Genomic DNA, 18,835 nt, shown 5'->3' on the forward strand with positions numbered 1-18,835 from the left:
GGGACCGAACCCAGGGCCTTGCGCTTACTAGGCAAGTGTTCTACCACTGAGCTAAATCCCCTATCCCGAAAAGATTTATTAATGTTAATAAATAAAAATTGCTAATCCATTTATGAGAACTAACCAACTAGATAAGGTCCACACTAGCTGAAAGTCAACATTTCAAAGTTCTGGGACATGCCATTCTCCTTATGAGGGAGAAAGTGTGTTTTCTCAGCATCCCATTGAGCTGGTGACAGGTGTTCTCTGGTCAGGTGATCTACACCACGTTTTCCTTAATGATGGCTACTGTGCTCTGCTACGATGCTTGGTGCTGCTCAAACCTCAAAGCCCAGCAAAACCAGTGCAAGGGCATGAGGTTGGCCACTGCTACCCTCTATAGAAAGTTTTTTCAAGAGACCGCCCCATGGTGAGTCATGGGGTCACACTTAGCCAGATGCCCAATGTATCGCTGAGATGCCAAAAGAAACTTTGATGTCTATCTTCCTGTCAAATGACTAACTTCTTTTTTTTTTTTTTAAGTTTTATTTTTTTTTTATACAGCTTTCACCTGCACGTAGACGTGCAGGCCAGAAGAGGGCACCAGATCTCATTACAGATGCTTGTGAGCCACCATGTGGTTGCTGGGAATTGAACTCATGACCTCTGGAAGAGCAGACAGTGCTCTTAACCTCTGAGCCATCTCTCCAGCCCCCAGCTGACTAACTTCTGTTCTGTTCTACCAACTTTTCCTGTGGAAAGCTCAGCATGCTGCCTAGTGACTCTGAGAAGTTATATCTCCCACTAACATGGTTCAGTTCTGCCCTTCCCTCTGAAATGGGTTTACTGTCCAGAAAAGGACCCAGGACAAAGTCTCCCAGGTAGCAGCATCTCAGAGCTAGGTATCAGCTGGAAGCCTAAGTGGTTAAGATGCTCTCCCACGGACCAGCAGTAGAAGCCTGCTATAGCCTAAGTGGTTAAGATGCTCTCCCACGGACCAGCAGTAGAAGCCTGCTAAAGCCTAAGTGGTTAAGATGCTCTCCCACGGACCAGCAGTAGAAGCCTGCTATAGTCTAAGTGGTTAAGATGCTCTCCCACGGACCAGCAGTAGAAGCCTGCTATAGTCTAAGTGTATTTTTGACTGCCTTTCCATGTTTCTTTCCCCTGCCCAGCACAGTATTCAAAGTGTTAGCAACATGTTCTCCCAACAACAACCAGAAAAAGCAGAGGCCACAGTCTGGAGCCAGGCTGAACTGGCATAGCTCTCGGGCAGGTCTGGATGTGGTGAGAGGGCTGTCCACAGGAGTCCCAGGGCAGCGGTCATTCACCACCTGGATGGCAGCTTTCAGCATGGTCTGTTCAGGATTCATGTGTTTACATTTGCTCATGGGTCCCAGCTGAGTCCCTTCTGCCCCACTAACATCCTCGGCCACAGCAAAGTACACAACAAATGCTTTAAAACACACCTTCTGGACTGGAGAGATGGCTCAGCGGTTAAGAGCACTGACTGCTCTTCCAGAGGTCCTGAGTTCAATTCCCAGCAACCACTATTGTACCTCTATTATATCACAGGTCAACTTGGAGGGATCAGTTCTGTCCTTCCACCATGTGATTTCCAGTGACTGAACTCCGGTCATTAGGCTTGGCACCAAGCCCCTTTAGATGCTGAGCCATCTCACTGGCCCTGAAAATGTTTGTAAGCAATCCCATGTCCAAAATGCTTACAAAAGAGGCCCACTGTCGTCCCTCCTAGAAGGAAACGTTCATAATAAGAGGTCCCCAAATCTCAGAATAAAGAAAACAGTGGGAGTGGTGATGTGTCCCTTCAGTCCCAGTACTTGGAATGCAGGGGTGAACCTCAGCTATATGGTGAGCTCAGCTATGATGGGGTACGTGAGGCCCTGTCAGAAGTAGGGAGGAAGGAAAGGAGGGGAAAAGGAAGAGGAAAGGGACTAGCTTACCTTTAACGTGTTCTTAGAAGCCTTATATACAGTCTAGATACCATCCTGGTGGGGCTCCAGCCAGGTATGGTGGTGCACACTTTTAATCCTAGCACTCAGAGGCAGGCAGATCTCTGAGTTCCAGGCCAGCTTGGTCTACACAGTGTATTCAAAGCCAGTCAAGGCTGCACGGTGAGACCCTGTCTCAACACTGAACCAAACCAAAACAACAAAGCTGGGCTTCCGAAGACCACCCTGCAGACCGTCCTCCAAGGGACACACGGGATCTATTTTTGGGTAGGGAAGGTGAGGTAAATAAACTAAGGTGAAAGGAAGGGACAGAAGAACTGTATGGAAGCTTTCTTTGTCACACCCATGCTCCTGATGGATGTTCCCAGGGGAAGAAGAAGTTGTCATCTCCCATGTGGTTCTGTTGTGGGAAGACACTGTACAAATGTACTGAGTGTGGATGCACTTTTCCTAACAGGAAAAGGGAGATCTGTCAAGTGAAGACGTCACAATGATGGTGTTGTGGGAGGTCAACAACCACTGTAACTCCAGTTCTGAGACACACGAGCCCCTCTTCTGGCTCCACAGGCATCAGGCACACACGGATGGAGACGTACACGCAAGCAAACACTCCCACACATAAACAAAATAACAACGACGATAGCAGGGGCTGGAAAAACGGCTGTGAGCACTTGCTACTCCCGCGGAGGACTGGGGCCCAGTTTCCAGCACCCTCATGATGGTTCACAATTGCCCATAACTCCAGTTCCAGGGGATCTCACAGTCTCGTCTGACCTCTGTGGGTACCAGGTGTGCATGTGGTACATTTACATGCACACAGGCAAACACTCATACACATAGAATAAATCTAAAAAATAAATAATAACAAAATAACCAAAAGAAGAAAAAATTCTGTTTCACTATGGAGGAGTTACCAAATTTTCTTCATAACTTCTTCAGATGTTCGAAATAGTAATTTCTTTGATATAAAAACAAATCCATTGGGCGTAAACCCTCTTACTGCAAGATTTTTTGATTACAATGAAGTCAGCAATCATTACATCACACAGCAGTGTCTGACTCCTTGGTGTGACACTACCCAAGAAGTCGACCAATTCCAACACTGTAAGAAGCTGTATGCAGACAAAGCCAGCCTGAGACCTTTGCCCCAGGACCTGGAGAGATGTCTTAGCGGTTAAGAGAACAACGGTCCTCTCCAGAGGGGCCAGGTTCAGTCCCCAGCACCACATGCAGCTAACAACAGTCTCTGCTCCAGTTCCAAGGGGACCTGACGTCCTCTCCTGGCCTCTACAGGCACTGCGTGCAAATGGTACACATACATGCAGACAACACCCTTATACACAAAAAATAAAAATAAATAACAAATTATATAAAAATGAAGCCTCATTCATAAGACACTACACTTCTAGACTACAATTCCATTTTCCACAAACAGCAGCTGATCACTCCCAGGGAATATACTTCTCTATTCCAATCTAGAGATTATCTTTCCTACATATTAATACATTAATTGATTTATGTAAATATATTTCAAGGAACTCTAATATTTCACTGAGGTTTGACTTACAAAAACCCATCATACACAAACTGTGTGAAGTATAACACACTTTTACAATGCACATTGTACGTGTTAGTCACTGGCATTACTGCAAACTTGGACAAAAGAAAATCCCAATGTACTAAACATTAGCTCATAATCTTAGCTGTCCCAAGACATTGGTTATATCCGCACACTATTACATACAGTCTTCCCACTAACATTAAAATGCCTTATTGATTCCAACCTGTGTCTGCTCAGTCTAGAGCATGCCGGGTCACATACCTGCTCAGTCTAGAGCATGCCCGGGCACATACCTGCTCAGTCTAGAGCATGCCCAGGCACATACCTGCTCAGTGTAGAGCATGCCCGGTCACATACCTTTCAAAGTGCTGCTTCATTTGTTTACATGCATAGTAGTTTCCATCTCTCAGGCTCTGCATCTTCAGAACTTCAGAAAATGTCCCCTCTCCTATCTTGCCAATTGCTTTGTAGTCTATAGGTAAAAATAAAGTTTAATTTATGAGTATCTTTCATATTTACTTCTCTCTGTGTGATTTCCCAATACCACTGTGGATCAGTTCTAGCTGCTCAGTCCCAGAGCTGGGCTGTGTTGGCAGCGAAGAACCACGTCCTGCTCCTGCAGTGCCTGCTCTCCCTGGACAGAAGGAATGGCATCACTTCCCCCCTACCAGAGCTGAGCGAGGCCTCTAAATGGCTCTAGATGGAGTGGGAGAGGGATGGGAGGAAGGCTGTGGCACTGGGCAGATGTCACTGTCTGAGCAGTCTTCTAAAATTCACCTTCCTTGCTCCTACAGAGCCTCCAGCCCATCTGCAGCAGTTCCCTGAGCTTTTCACATGGCCTAATTTTCTGAAAGCTGTCAGCAGCTGCCCCTGGTTTTGCTGCGCCCACCACTGTATTATCCTGGTAAGGGTTTGGAAGCCTCTGGTCTACTGCACGGCATACCTTCCTGCTTGACCTTTCTAGAGTAGTTTGGGTTTCCTGACCAATAGTCAATATGAACCTTTATTTGGAACACGTCTGTGAACAAAGCTGCCAGCAGCTGCCTCTGGTGTGACAGCGACCACCACTCCTTTGGACACAGCAAGCAGGCGGTGAAGGGCTGACTGTAGTGACCGCTGCCTGTCCTGGACCAAGTGTCCCCAACCTACTGGCATAGAGATGGTGACAGGGTGACAAGGTTGGATACGACTGGGAAGGGCTCAGTGGAGAGTGCTAACTCAGTGCACAGAAGACCCTGAGTTCCATCTTTTGTACCACAAAAGACAAAAGCAAACTACTCGTGAGCAAATACAGTAGGGAAAAGTTATGACCTGTGGCAGAGATTCGAGGAAGCTCCTGGGAATGAGAAGCAGAGGAAGACATCAGGAGGAGAGAACATGGACGGGGGAAGTTGCAGAAGCAACTGTGGCAAAGAGCCTCAGAGAAGCAAGCCTGCAGGAAGCCTCCTTGCCCATCAGACCCGGGCTGCATCCACACAAAGCAGCCGTGACCTGGGGCGGCCCTGAAGAAGAAGACCCACTTCTCATTTCTCCCAAGTGCTGGGATTCAAGATGTGTGCCATCTGGGCTGGAGGGACGGCTCAGCGGTTAAGAGCACTGGCTGCTCTTCCAGAGGTCGTGGGTTCAATTCCCAGTAACCACATGGTGGCTCACAACCATCTGTAATGAGTATGTCTTCTGGTGTGTCTGAGGACAGCAACAGAGTACTCATATAAAATAAATAAATGTTGTTTAAAAATTTAAACAAACAAGCAAACAAGATGTGCACCATCAGGCCTAGCTTGCAGTTCCGGCTGCTGCTGCTTTTTGTTTTGTTTAAATGATTTGGGGGGAGGGATGGTTTTTGTGGATCCCTTGTTGTCCTGAAACTTGCTCTGTAGAACAGGCTGGCCTCAAGCTCAGAGACCTACCTGCTCCTGCCTCCCCAGTACTGGGATTAAAGGTATATACCATCATTGCCTGGCTATTTAAATAGTTTTATGTTATATGCATGGGTGTTCTGTTTGTCAGGAGAAGAGGCTGCTGGATTCCCAGGGAAAGGGTGGGACATCTGCTATGATGTCCGACAGACATATGTACTCAGTATAGAGCGTGCCACAGCTGATGAAGAACCAAAGGAGCAGGGAACACCAGCGCCCAAGACCTCCTCTCGCTCCTAGGAGATCCATGCTTCCCGGGGACAGGGAGGTGCAAGCAGCCCCTGCATTCTGCTGACTCGTTTCTGTGTGAACATCCCACAGTAAGCACACCGTACTTGCACAGGTAGGAGAAAGGGGCTGGAAGGAATCTCCACTTCACAATCACTGTTTTCCACTCCCAGGAGACATCCCCACAGATGAACATTTACAGACAAATACAGCTGTCACGTGTCACAATAGCCAAACTAGAATTTATATCAAGATCATCTCCTAACATTTTTTGAAGATTTATTTATTCTATATGAGTACACTGTAGCTGTATTCACACATACCAGAAGAGGGCATCAGATTTCATTACAGATGTTTGTGAGCCACCATGTGGTTGCTGGGATTTGAACTCAGGACCTCTGGAAGAGCAGTCAGTGCTCTTAACCGCTGAGCCATCTCTCCAGCCCCTCATCTCCTAAATTTAAGGAGATGTTATGAAACATTTTATTTTGCTAACTGTACTTTCAACAAAATAATTAGAAATACAGGAAAATGTGCATACTTGATACCAAGTGAAATAAAAAAATGGCAGTGCACACACACACACACACACACACACACACACACACACACACACACACACACACACACGTGCACAGGAGGAAACTGAATGCAAAGCCTAATGTTTTACGTTTATATCTAGGTAAGAATAAAGGCAACTTTAATCTTGTTCCTTACCCTTTTCTATGTTTAATGTTCACAATGAACAGATTTATGTCAAATGTATGTAAAGATATGTATTTCAAGACCTTTAAGAAATCAAGGAACCTCCTGACTAAGCACCAACAGAAAATAAACTCAAAACGAAGCTTCTTAAAGATGAGGTCAATGTGCAAAGGCCATGTGTGGCAGCTATGCAGGCGTGTTCACCTCAAGAGGAGGGCAGATCTGACACAATAAATTCCAAAGTGCATCTCATCACAACTCAAGTAAGCAGGCTTACTTTGAACATGAAAAAAGTACTAAGTCGACTGTGAACTTTAAAATAGTTACGTACTGGGCTGGAGAGGTGGCCCAGAGGTTAAGAGCACTGACCTCGGGCTGGAGAGGTGGCCCAGAGGTTAAGAGCACTGACTGTTCTTCCTGGGGTCCTGAGTTCAAATCCCAGCAACCACATGGTGGCTCACGACCATCTGTAATGAGATCCGATGCCCTCTTCTGGTGTGTCTGAAGACAGCGACAGTGTACTCATATACATTAAATAAATAATATTAAAAACAAACAAACCACAGACTGAGTGAGGCGGTGAGGCACCCTAGCTGGCTCCAGACCACTGAACGAGCAACACATTGAACTGGATCCCCTACTGATGGCTGGGGCAAATAAAGAGTCACTTGTTTCTCATTTGTTTCTCCCTGGCTCTGCTGGCAGCCATGAAGCCTGGTGTATAATACAAGAATGACAGGCAGGAGGGGGAAAAGAAGAAGTCCTGTGGTGGCGTGCTTCACAGATCTTCAGTTACCCAAAAAGCATGGACTGCCCAGAAAAAGGCACAAGGATGGGCTGGGAGGAGGGGACAGAGCCATGCTATTTGTAATAAAAGTCCCATCCCACACTAATAGGAAAAACACTAGAGTCAAGGACAGAGAGAAGTAGACCGTGGAAAATAGAGTCCGTTTGCACTAATTAAAATTCTAATCATTCCTGTTAAATCAAATCTGTGTCTGTGGAATTTGAACCCATTAACACTTGAAAAGTAGAGGTCGAGTTTGCTTCTGTGGAACCTGTGGTGTACAAGTGTGACTTTCCTGTCTTTCCTGTGTGGTAGGTCAGTGACCCAGCTCCACAGTAGGTGAGAAGGCCTGAAGGATGTTAACTGTTGGTAGAGCTGAATTTGCAGGAAAGGGGAAGTCCATCCATTTGGATCTCTTTAGGAGAGTAAGTGTTTCAAACTACACTATGAAAACCAGCCCGGGCCTTTCAACAGAGCGCTATACCATATTAACTACTTCCTACAGTGAGCAACTGTGACCTGAATTACCAAACATGGGGCAGGGGTGGGGGCATACAGAATTATTCAAAAGCTGACAACCATTTACACTTAAACCACATCCACTAACCCAGGCAATCTACTAGAAATGTGTGCCACTGCAAACCTGTAGCACCCATGAAAATGTATGTTACAAATATGTACACACACAGAAAACCCGAACACTGTAAGAATGCGAAACAGGGCCAGCTGTGTCGGATATGGCGGCTCCGGGAACCAGCTGAAAATGTACTGGTTGGATTTACTGCAAAGCCAGTACTGCTCTCATTTATTTTTGTTTCATATGCTGATATTAGTGGATCTGTTTATAAACACAGGAGGTGATGTGCACACGAGGATGAGATGGAGGACTTGAGCACCCTGCAGCCTGGATGAAAACACTGACATTTAGGACAGATGACCTTAACGGCCTCACTGCAGCGCTAGCGAACCCTGGCCTCACTGCAGCGCTAGCGAACCCTGGCCTCACTGCAGCGCTAGCGAACCCTGACCTCACTGCAGCGCTAGCGAACCCTGGCCTCACTGCAGCGCTAGCGAACCCTGACCTCACTGCAGCGCTAGCGAACCCTGGCCTCACTGCAGCGCTAGCGAACCCTGGCCTCACTGCAGCGATAGTGAACCCTGGCCTCACTGCAGCGCTAGCGAACCCTGGCCTCACTGCAGCGATAGTGAACCCTGGCCTCACTGCAGCGCTAGCGAACCCTGGCCTCACTGCAGCGATAGTGAACCCTGGCCTCACTGCAGCGATAACGAACCCTGGCCTCACTGCAGTGATAGCGAACGTTCTATACATTGCCCTGAGCAGGCAGTCTGCTACTGCCATCCCAGCTGATCTTTTCAGAGTACATGGACTAAACATTCTCTTCTTTAAAAAAAAATCGCTGATAGGACAGCAAATTATTTTCATCCTTCAGTATATATAATTCTGCTTTTGCTTTTGTAGGTATGACTAAATAATCTATTAAAAAGTTCAGTGGCTGGAGAGATGGCTCAGTAGTTAATATCACTGACTGCTCTTCCAGAGATCCTGAGTTCAATTCCCAGCAACCACATGGTGGCTCACAGCCATCTGTAATGGAATCCGATGCCCTCTTCTGATGTGTCTGAAGACAGCTACAGTGTACAGTATACAGTAAACATATGATAAATAATTAAAAAAGAATAATCTTTTAAAAAAGAAAAGTTCAGACAGGCTTGGGGAGAGGGTGCACACCTTTAACCCCAGCACTTGTGAGCTGGAGGGCAGCCTGGTCTACACAGTGAACTCCAGAGCAACTGGGATTACACAGAGAAACCCCGTCTCAAAAAAAACTAAAAACCAAACCAAAACAAAAGAGCAGTCCAGAGAGGAAAAAGTGAGGATTCTGCTTAGATCCAATAAGGACCAATATTTTCAAGTGAGGATCGGATGTGTTCATTCTCCCCTCTCTCATGTTGCTATCTTCCATCCACTGGGCCAGCCAGGCATTAGCTCCCAGTCTGCATGCCAGACACACCATCTCACCTGATCCCTCAACAATCCCGAGAGGGTTGTTCCCATCCCTGGAGATGTCACACCTGCTTACAGCTGAGAGCGGAGGGGGAGAGAGATGACAGGTAAGGGCCTCTGTTGTTCCTGTGGAGGACCCTGGTTGGAGTCCTAGCACAGTGGAGTGATTTATTCCAAGATGGAAACCAGACCCATGAAGAAAACCAGCATAAGAAAGGTGACTAATGAGACTGTGTGTCCCTCCACCTAGCTCCATGCCTGGCTGCAGTGCCTGCCCAGCTCTGTGCATGGTTCCAGCACCTGCCCAGCTCCATGCCTGGCTGCAGCGCCTGCCCAGCTCTGTGCATGGTTCCAGCACCTGTCCAGCTCTGTGCATGGTTCCAGCGCCTGCCCAGCTCTGTGCATGGTTCCAGCACCTGTCCAGCTCCATGCCTGGCTGCAGCGCCTGCCCAGCTCTGTGCATGGTTCCAGAGCCTGCCCAGCTCTGTGCACGGTTCCAGCGCCTGCCCAGCTCAGTGCACGGTTCCAGAGCCTGCCCAGCTCAGTGCATGGTTCCAGCGCCTGCCCAGCTCAGTGCATGGTTCCAGCGCCTGCCCAGCTCTGTGCATGGTTCCAGCGCCTGCCCAGCTCAGTGCATGGTTCCAGCGCCTGCCCAGCTCAGTGCATGGTTCCAGCGCCTGCCCAGCTCAGTGCATGGTTCCAGCGCCTGCCCAGCTCAGTGCATGGTTCCAGCGCCTGCCCAGCTCAGTGCATGGTTCCAGCGCCTGCCCAGCTCTGTGCATGGTTCCAGTGCCTGCCCAGCTCTGTGCATGGTTCCAGCGCCTGCCCAGCTCTGTGCATGGTTCCAGAGCCTGCCCAGCTCTGTGCATGGTTCCAGCACCTGCCCACCTCCAGAGCACATGCTCTGACTTCATCCTGGAACACTTACTACTCACTTTGCAAATGATGCACAAGACAAAGGAGGAGGGCAGGAAAACTGCCTAAACATGGGTGCCACCAAAAATTTGGCCACAAATAAAAGGTTCTGGGGGGCCTAGGGTGGTGGTGGCACAGGCCTTTAATTCCAGCCCCTGAGAGGCTGAGGCAGGCTCAACTCTGAGTTTGAGGCAGCCTGGTCTACAGAGTGGGTTTCAGGACAACCTGAGCTACATAGAGATAAATGTCAAAAAAAAAACAAAAACAAAAAAAAAACAAAAAAACAAACAAAAACAAAAACAGATTTAAGGTTTCTGAACACACAATGAGCACAAATAAACCTGAGGTATTTCTGCACACCCAGCCCTGTTACATCGTACTGCTTCACTAGCCTTGTGTGAACATACATGTACACCAGCTCAGTGAATGCCACCATAACGCATAGTGCCAGTGACTGCCTCCTCAGCCCCTTGTGTGTTTATTGTGTTTACCTTGTATGTTCTGATTACTGTGCCCTTACTGAGCTTACTAAAATTTCTGTTCCTACAGGATATAATGGATTAGTTACAGGAAACACAGACTTTCACTATTTTTCTACCATCATTTCTCTGCATATTTTTAGACTGGCTTGCATTAGATCCTAGGAATTAAGGTCTAACTGCTGTTTGAGTAACTGACTTGAGTTTCACTTAAAAAAAAATGTTATCCAGGCAATGGCAGTGCACACCTTTAATCCCGGCACTCAAGAAGCAGAGGCACACAGACATCTATGGGTTCTAAGCCAGCCTTGACTACAGAGCTAGTTCCAGGGCAGCCAGGGCTACACAGAGAAACCCTGTCTTGAAAAACCAAAATAAAATAATTAAGGACAGCTGGAGGGATGGCTCAACGTTTAAGAGCACTTGTTGCTCTTACAGAGGACAGGATTTGGTCCCGGGACCATGGTGGTCCACGAATGACTGTGACTTCAGTCCTAAAGGATCCCATGTATCCTACATGTAGGCACTGCATCCACATGCTACACAAGCATCCCTGCAAGCAAACACACACCACACACACACACACACACACATATAATAGATATATATTAAAAAATTTTAATTAATATTAGCATATAAATTTGCATTTTATGATATATCTAGCTTTAAACTTTTCTTAAAGATTTATTTATTTATTATATATAAGCACACTATAGTTGTCTTCAGACACACCAGAAGAGGGCATCGGATCCCATTACAGATGGTTGTGAGCCACCATGTGGTTGCTGACAGGACCTCTGCCTCTGAGCGCTGGGAATGAATGTGCCCGTCACTCCCCTCAAGGCCACATTAACCTTTCTTAAAGAGAGGGACACAATAACACAAGACTAAAGGGTTGGGGGCTAGAGAGATGGCTCAGTGGCTGAGAGCACTGACTGCTTCCAGAGGGTCTGAGTTCAAATCCCAGCAACCACATGGTGGCTCACAACCATCAGTAATGAGATCTGATGCCCTCTTCTGGTGTGTCTGAAGACAGTGACAGTGTAATCATATACATAAAATAAATAAAAAGACTAAAGGGTGAATGAGATGACTCATTTTAAAAATGTTATGTAATTTATGGTACATAGGAATTACTGCACAGCAATTAAAATGTAGTGTAAATTTAACATTATGGCTACAGCGAACACAATCTAAAATCTTCACGGCAAGAGACTGCACTTCTGCCTACTACTATAGAAGGCAATCAGAACCGTGTAGGTAGGAAAATCAAACAGCTGTCCCAACACATCCGACTTGTTTGGTAGTCGCACTTGGATTCCAGGTTACCCACAAACCCGGCACGGCAATAAGTCCGTTTTTTCAGTCCTGTTTTCTAGAAAGACTGCCTCATCTCCCAACTTCTAAGCAACCGTTTTAAATTCCGCCGGTAGGCTGCTTTCAAAAACTCAACTGCTTGACTCAAAAAGTAAGATACATGGCCCAGCTTCCCTCTCGAACGCGTTTAAGTTGCTGTACCTAAGGGGCAGCGCTCAGAGCCGACAGCCAATGTTTGAGAATTTTAGGCTTCAATCCAACGAACAAATGAACGAACGAACAAATGAGTGAATGAATGAAACGACACTCAACTCCTCAAACTCCAGCATAACCGGTTGCCTTGTCCCGGGATACCCCGGCCGGCCTCAGGCGGCGCCGACCCACAGGCCCCGGGAACCCTCAGCCCTTTCGCGGCCCCACTCACTCTTCATCCTGAACGCGGATGACTCCGTCAGCCCCTGGTCGCCCCGGGCCGAAAAGAAAAGAGGAGACTGTGGTAAAGGCCTTCTCCTTTCCAGAGGTGGCTTCCGGCTCGAGGACCTTCGCAGTGGTCCCTGGCTGGGGAGCGTTAGGATCCAGCCGCCATATTGTATTCCTGTCGCCCTGGCAACCGCCAGACCCTTAGGAGGGAGGGGTTTTCCTGAAACAGGCGTGTACGCATGCGCCAAGTGGGGTTGGGAGGCTGAAGAGACGCTCCGCTGTTCACGCATGCGCAGTGCGGTCTGCCGCCTCGGTTTGGTCGCTAAGTAACCTCTCGCTACTTTAAATTTAAGTATAATTTCTTACCTTAGTGAGTAGGCGACCTTGGCGGAACTGGATCTTCCCAGCTCTCCTGAGAATGTAACGATGTTGAGCCTGATTTGAGAACAATTTCTTTGAGCTTCAACTGACTGTAACGCTAGTTGGAGCCTGTTCTTGCCAACAGTAGAGCATCAACGCAGCCTGATATATAGCGACTGCTGTGTAATTTGTAAGTTTTACTGTTTAATTAAACAAACATTTAGTTTGCTACAAGCAGTGTTGCAGGCGTTGGAGATATATGAAAAGCAGCCTAGACAAGATCCCTAAATTCTCGTTACTGTAAAGTGAGGTTGAAAAATTCTCATCCGAACAGGTTGCAGTGAAGACTAAATAAGATGTCCCTGGTGTCCACCCAATTCCTGGGGGCTTTTGCCTGAGGCCTGACAGGGTCTGTCACACCTCAAGTGCTTAATAAATGTTTGTCCAAATACCAAGGGATATCAGCACCTGTCACCTCTGTATCATTCCTATCTGTCTAGGGGTAAGCCTGATTTTAAGTATTAAGGATTCAGGGTACTGGGGAGATGGCTCAGTGGTTAGGAGCACTGACTGCTCTTCCAGAGGACCTGAGTTTAAATCCCAGCAACCATATAGTGGCTCACAACCATCTATAATTAGATCTGATGCCCCCTTCTGCTGTATCTGAAGACAACTTCAGTGTTCTTGTATATATATATATAAAATCTTTTTTAAAAAAATATTGAGGGGGCTGGAGAGATGGCTCAGTGGTTAAGAGCACTGACTGCTCTTCCAGAGGTCTTGAGTTCAATTCCCAGCACCCACATGGTGGCTCACAACCATCCATAATGAGATTTGATGCCCTCTTCTCATGTTCCTGAAGACAGTGACAGTGTACTCACATACATATAATAAATAAATCTTTTAAAAAAAGAATTTGTATACAAAAAAAGTATTGAGAATTCAGGACAAATGTTACCCTTTGACCCAATTAAAACAGGCAGGTGGGAGCGGTACTTTTGCTGTCTTGGGCAGTAGAAGCCATATGTCCTGTTGTTGGAGTCCCAGGGTAGCAAAGGGCTTTGCCAAGGTCACCTACTGGTGGGCCCCTGAACTCAGACACCAGCCCATGGCTTCCAGCTCCCCCTATGCTTCCCCTACACCCAGAAGAAATTGGGCAAAAAGGGTTTCAACATGTACATATTTTATGGAGGGGTGTGTTTCAAATTGACCTGGAACAGCTGATGTGTTTTAGCAAATCAGAAGCGACATCTGAAAAGGCCTTCTGTTGTCTATTTGTCTTTTTTAATCGTCTAACAGTTTTGATATGCATGTGTTGCTCACTGAAACATTTAAAATTCTGATTTCCCTATTTGTTCACCATTTCCCCTACTTGTGGTTTCTGGAAATGTTCTGCCCTCCTCATGTCTGTGTTTTCCAGGGCCTTGACTCAAAATTTAAAAATGTGGAAAGGTAAAAGGACGAAGGCATGGACGAGGCTAGAACTCAGCGATTGGACTCTGCGTTGTGTGCGTAAAGCCCTGAGTCTGATCACTACAGAGCCACTACAGAGGGGAGAACACGCTTAGAGGCATGGCGCCTCAAAGAGAGTGGAAGGCCAAGAGGATCAACTCAGGCTGGCTGGCCACCCTGAGGACTAGAATTCCAGAAAGAGCAAAAGATACAGAGGAAAGGGAGTTGTCAGGCATTTGTGCTGTTAGTCCCAACACTGGTCGGGGTCGGGGGTGGAGGCAGGCAGGTCTCTGGGAGTTCAAGGCTAGCCTGGTCTACATAGTTCCAGCTACATAGACTTTGGAAAATGCTTTTTTTTAATCCTTGGCCACTTCAGTTTTCCTGTACTGTGACTCTTTCCACCAGACCTTCTGATACAGAAGCAGGAGACAATGCCACTGTCTCTACTGTAAACTGTCTTTCTTAAATCCTCTAGCTCCCAGTGTGATAACCTTGAGATAGACCAACAGAAGCACAGGGTTGGGCAGTCATCAAATTGTGGTACTCAACTGACCGACCGTCAGAGCTGTCAGCAGATTATTGCTTTTTCAGTTAGCCAAATACTTTATCTCTTCATATGACCTCCACGGCCAACGAGTTTTAAACACTTGTTTTATCCTTAGCTTGTGTGTGCCTTTGTCTCCAGACATTGCATACAGGAGCCTAAGGAGGCCAGAGGAACCAGAGCCCCTGGATCCGGAGCTGCAGGTGATTGCTGGGAATTGACCTGTCCTTTGCAAGAGCAGTGACTTATCTTAATCTCTGACCTTCCCCTCCCCCACCCACGCACCCTAGCTTCACTAGAATGTTCCCAGAACGCACAGCATGTTTTCAAACCCAGAGTCTCAGGGAAGCTCAAGGAGCGCTTTAGGATTCCCAATATCTGATGGACGCCTGCTCAGTGCCTGCTAATCATACGCACTTGGGCTCTAAACAGCAAAAGCCTCACGGCAACAAGCCAACAAGCCGGTCACCACAAAGCGTAGGCAGGGATGGTGACAAGTTTCTAAAGTGTTAAGGGGAAAAGCTGGTCATATCCCAAAGTTTTGGTTCTGGCATCGCATCGAATTTACTGGCCGTAAAAGACAGCAGTGTGCCCTTCTAATTGCTTCTAGTTCTCTTCTAGAAGTCTCCAGTTGTTGGTCTGGTGGGGGCAGAAGCAAAATGGGATCACACACGCAAGGAGGACTCGACACCTTCCAGGAGTCCCCAATTGGATGTTGGATGTCCAGAATCCAAATGAAAGGTAAGAGGAGGAGACAACACCCTGGGGCTGGGAGGAGAGAGATTCGGCACAGACAAGGAGGAACAGGATCTGAAACAGCATGGGAAAGGCTAGGGCCATGAGCTGGGCAGCATGAATGGAGAACAGCCAACCCAAGTTGTAGTAAGAAGCCCTAGAAGGCATCTCCAGCTAAGAGCAGCAAAGAACAGCACGACTGCTCTCCGGTCTTCTGCATTTGACTATTTAAGAAAGGGATTCGAGGGCTGGTGAGATGGCTCAGTGGTTAAGAGCACTGACTGCTCTCCCAGAGGTCCCGAGTTCAAATCCCAGCAACCACATGGTGGCTCACAACCATCTGTAATGGGATCTGATGCCCTCTTCTGGTGTTTCTGAAGACAGCTACAGTGTACTTATGTCTATAAAATAAATAAATAAAATCTTTAAAAAGGAAAAAAAGTGTTGAGCCCAACTGCAGATCTAAGAGGACGCTGGCTATTGAGAGGTGCAAGCATTTTGAACTGGGAGGTGGCAAGAAGAGAAAGGGCCAGGTGATCCAGTTCTAAGCCAATTTTGTTATGATGACAGTAAAATCTTGACCTTTCACCCCTTTAAAAAAAAAAAAAGAGAAAAAAAGGAATTCTGGCTGGAGAGATGGCTGAGTGGTTAAGAGCACTGACTGCTCTTCCAGAGATCCTGAGTTCAAATCCCAGAAACCACATGGTAGCTCACAACCATCTGCAATGAGATCTGATGCCCTCTTCTGGTGTGTCTGAAGACAGCTACAATTACTTATACATAATAAATAAATATTTTTTTAAAAAAGAAAGGAATTCAATAATCCAGGCAGATCAACGACTCTCATATAAAAAGCTAAACAATGAAACACAGGGTAACACAAAAAAAATTCTACTGGCAAGAAACAAATCGGCCGGGGGTGCCCTAATTTCGTAGTTTGTTTAGCTCGTATGAAGGGTTAGATTCCCAGCATGGCATTAAAAATCAGCGGTGGCAGTGAGTGCCAATATTCTTAGTCTCTGAGAGATGGAAACAAGAGGAACGGTTCAATGCCATCTTCAGCTATGAGAATACCCTGGGTTAAATGACACCGTAGCTCAAAAAAGCGCACAAGTGAAAAATCAGAAAGTGGTCCATTTAAAATGCTGCATGTCATCCACTCCCTCAAGAAAACTAAATTTATTTAGCCTCCTGGCTTCTGAGTTCCGTGGCTCTCGGGTGTCCCCTAGCGTTCTCTCCTAGTCACTGCGCCTGGCCGCGTCTCGGCGTCTGGGAGCCGGAGGAGCTTGAGCACTAAGCCGGCTCCCCTGCGGGTTCTGAGCCATCCCTTGGGGAAGTGGGCTCGAACTCCCAGCGTCTGCTGAGGTCCGCTTGGCTGCGGCAGGAGTCTTGCCTCGACTTCCCAAATGCTGGAGTTTATAGGTGGGCAAGCGACACCTCGCCCGTCTAAGTTATTTACTGGCTCGAAGAGTCAGGGTCTGTCTGGAAACACTTCCAGCCCCCTGCCTCCGCCTGACACCTTTCTGAGCCTGGTTTTAGGGGAATCTGCAAAGTGGTGTTACTCTGGCCGAGGGGTTGCCAGCTACAAAAGTATTTTAGTGTAAGTCCGTGATATTGTCCGAATTGAGAATTGAACTCAGGACCTCTGGAAGAGCAGTCAGTGCGCTTAACCACTGAGCTATCTCTCCAGCCACCTTTCTTTCTTTCTTTCTTTCTTTCTTTCTTTCTTTCTTTCTTTCTTTCTTTCTTTCTTTCTTTCTTTCTTTCTTCTCCTCCTCCTCCTCCTCCTCCTCCTCCTCTTCTTCTTTTTTCTTTCTTTCTTTCTTCTTCTTTTTGAGAAAAGCGTTGGTCTGGTTCACTTCACGCATTGCAACGATTTATAATGACATTTTTGAGCCTGGTGTGGTGGCGCGCGCCTGTAATCTCAGTGTTCAGAAGGCTGAGGCGGGAGAGTTGCTCCGAGTTGAAAGAAAGCTAGAAGTGAATTCCAGGCCATGTCCAGATGAAGCTGAAGATCCCCTTCCCAGCCACCGGCTGTCCGAAACTGTAGAACATGCTAAAAACTTTTGGCCAAGAAAATGAAAAAAGCCAAAGGGTGGGGGTGGGACCTCCAGGAACAGATCGCCAAGTGGTGCGGGCTGTCTTCGCTGAGAGCTTCTACTTCCGAGTCTGAGTCCAATCAAAAATAGCCTTTAAGAATAACAAATACATAATCAGACTTTGGGGGCGGCGGTGGGGGGTATTAGCACAGGATTCCGGTCCGCAGGAAGGAAGCTAAGGCCCTAGCAGCTGCTGGTGACTTGATGCCGTGAAATTCGGTGGTTCTTTGCTTTTGGTCTGGGTTTCCGTATTCTAAGTTTGATTCAGCCATGGCAACGGCGTTAGTTCACTAGTTTTCTCGCTGCAAATATTCTGACCTGGAATATTTGAAAGCTTCCTTGCTGCGGAGTCAGGCCGTGGCCGGCAACTGGCATGTTCCCTGGAAAAGCCTTGTTCTCTGTGCGCCGCCTTGGAATCCACGGGTATCACTTTTTTCATCTGGCCCAGGAACAGTACACGGAGCAAGAGCTTGGGTGCGGCGGGGAGCAAGTGGAAGAGAGGCGTACGCATGGAACTCAGGGGAGAGGAGGAGCCAGGTCGCTTGGAACACAGGGCGTTGAAGAAACCTTGTAGGCTGTCTGAGAGCGCCACAACCCCGTCTGGCCGGTTAGCTCAGTTGGTTAGAGCGTGGTGCTAATAACGCCAAGGTCGCGGGTTCGATCCCCGTACGGGCCAGAAACACAATTTTTTTTTTTAAAAGAAAATTTGAAATTCTCGAAAGTTGATTTCAGTATCTTCCTAGCCTAACCCGCCAGTAACACCGCGGAAGTTCCTGCTGCTCCTAGTCTCCCGCCCCACCAGCCACTTGAATGAATAGGACATTAGATTATTCCTTCAAAAGCATTGATTTTAAATCCGGCTCTTGTCATCCAGCACATTTTCCAAGACTCCACTTTCTCTGGCGGTGCAGATGGCTTCGGGTGGACCTCAGTGTTCATTGAAGTTCTTAGTGCTGAAAATGCATGTCAGAACGACGCGTTTCGCGGGTATTTACTGCAAGCCGACTGCACGCGCTGGGCGTTCCCCGCAGCACCCGCCAAGGACACTGCGGTGTTTTCAGAGACTGACCACCGGTCTAGACGGCTTCGCTTGTTTCTGCCTCCTGTCAATGATTTTCAACTCCGCACTGCTTTGTCCTCTTAGTTCTGCGTTCGGAGGCAGAGGACAGTGAGCACTTTTCTCACAGAATTTTCTAGTCTCTGGACTGATCATGGGTGTTTACCAAAAACAAAACCAACCAACCAACCAACCAAACAACCAAACAAATAAACAAAAAACCCCAGCTTTCTGGGCTCGTCACCTTTTAGCTCCTTTGTGGGGACACGGTGTTGCATTTTG

At 47.3% G+C, this 18,835-nt stretch overlaps 1 protein-coding gene and 1 non-coding gene across 12 annotated transcripts in view; one reads left to right on the forward strand and one right to left on the reverse strand.

The window, feature by feature from the left end:
- Mok (MOK protein kinase) overlaps nucleotides 1-12,494 on the reverse strand; it is a 31,386-nt gene extending 18,892 nt beyond the window's left edge. For 5 of the 11 annotated variants that reach the window (XM_032908462.1, XM_032908459.1, XM_032908461.1 and 2 more), the window contains exons 1-2: nucleotides 12,311-12,427; nucleotides 3,868-3,982 (exon numbers count right to left, since the gene is read on the reverse strand). In XM_032908462.1, coding sequence (XP_032764353.1) covers nucleotides 3,868-3,982; nucleotides 12,311-12,317 — 122 coding nt within the window. In that variant the 5' untranslated portion in view covers nucleotides 12,318-12,427. Of the gene's footprint in view, nucleotides 1-3,867; nucleotides 3,983-12,310 lie in introns of those variants that run through there. The other 6 variants (XM_032908472.1, XM_032908467.1, XM_032908465.1 and 3 more) reach the window with 5 other exon arrangements.
- Nucleotides 12,495-18,098: 5,604 nt separating this feature from the next.
- Trnai-aau lies at nucleotides 18,099-18,172 on the forward strand. The gene has a single exon. It is a non-coding gene; the product is annotated as a tRNA-Ile (tRNA).
- Nucleotides 18,173-18,835: the final 663 nt, after the last annotated feature.

This window comes from Rattus rattus, chromosome 7 (assembly GCF_011064425.1).
Source record: "Rattus rattus isolate New Zealand chromosome 7, Rrattus_CSIRO_v1, whole genome shotgun sequence".
Taxonomy (NCBI): Eukaryota; Metazoa; Chordata; class Mammalia; order Rodentia; family Muridae; genus Rattus; species Rattus rattus.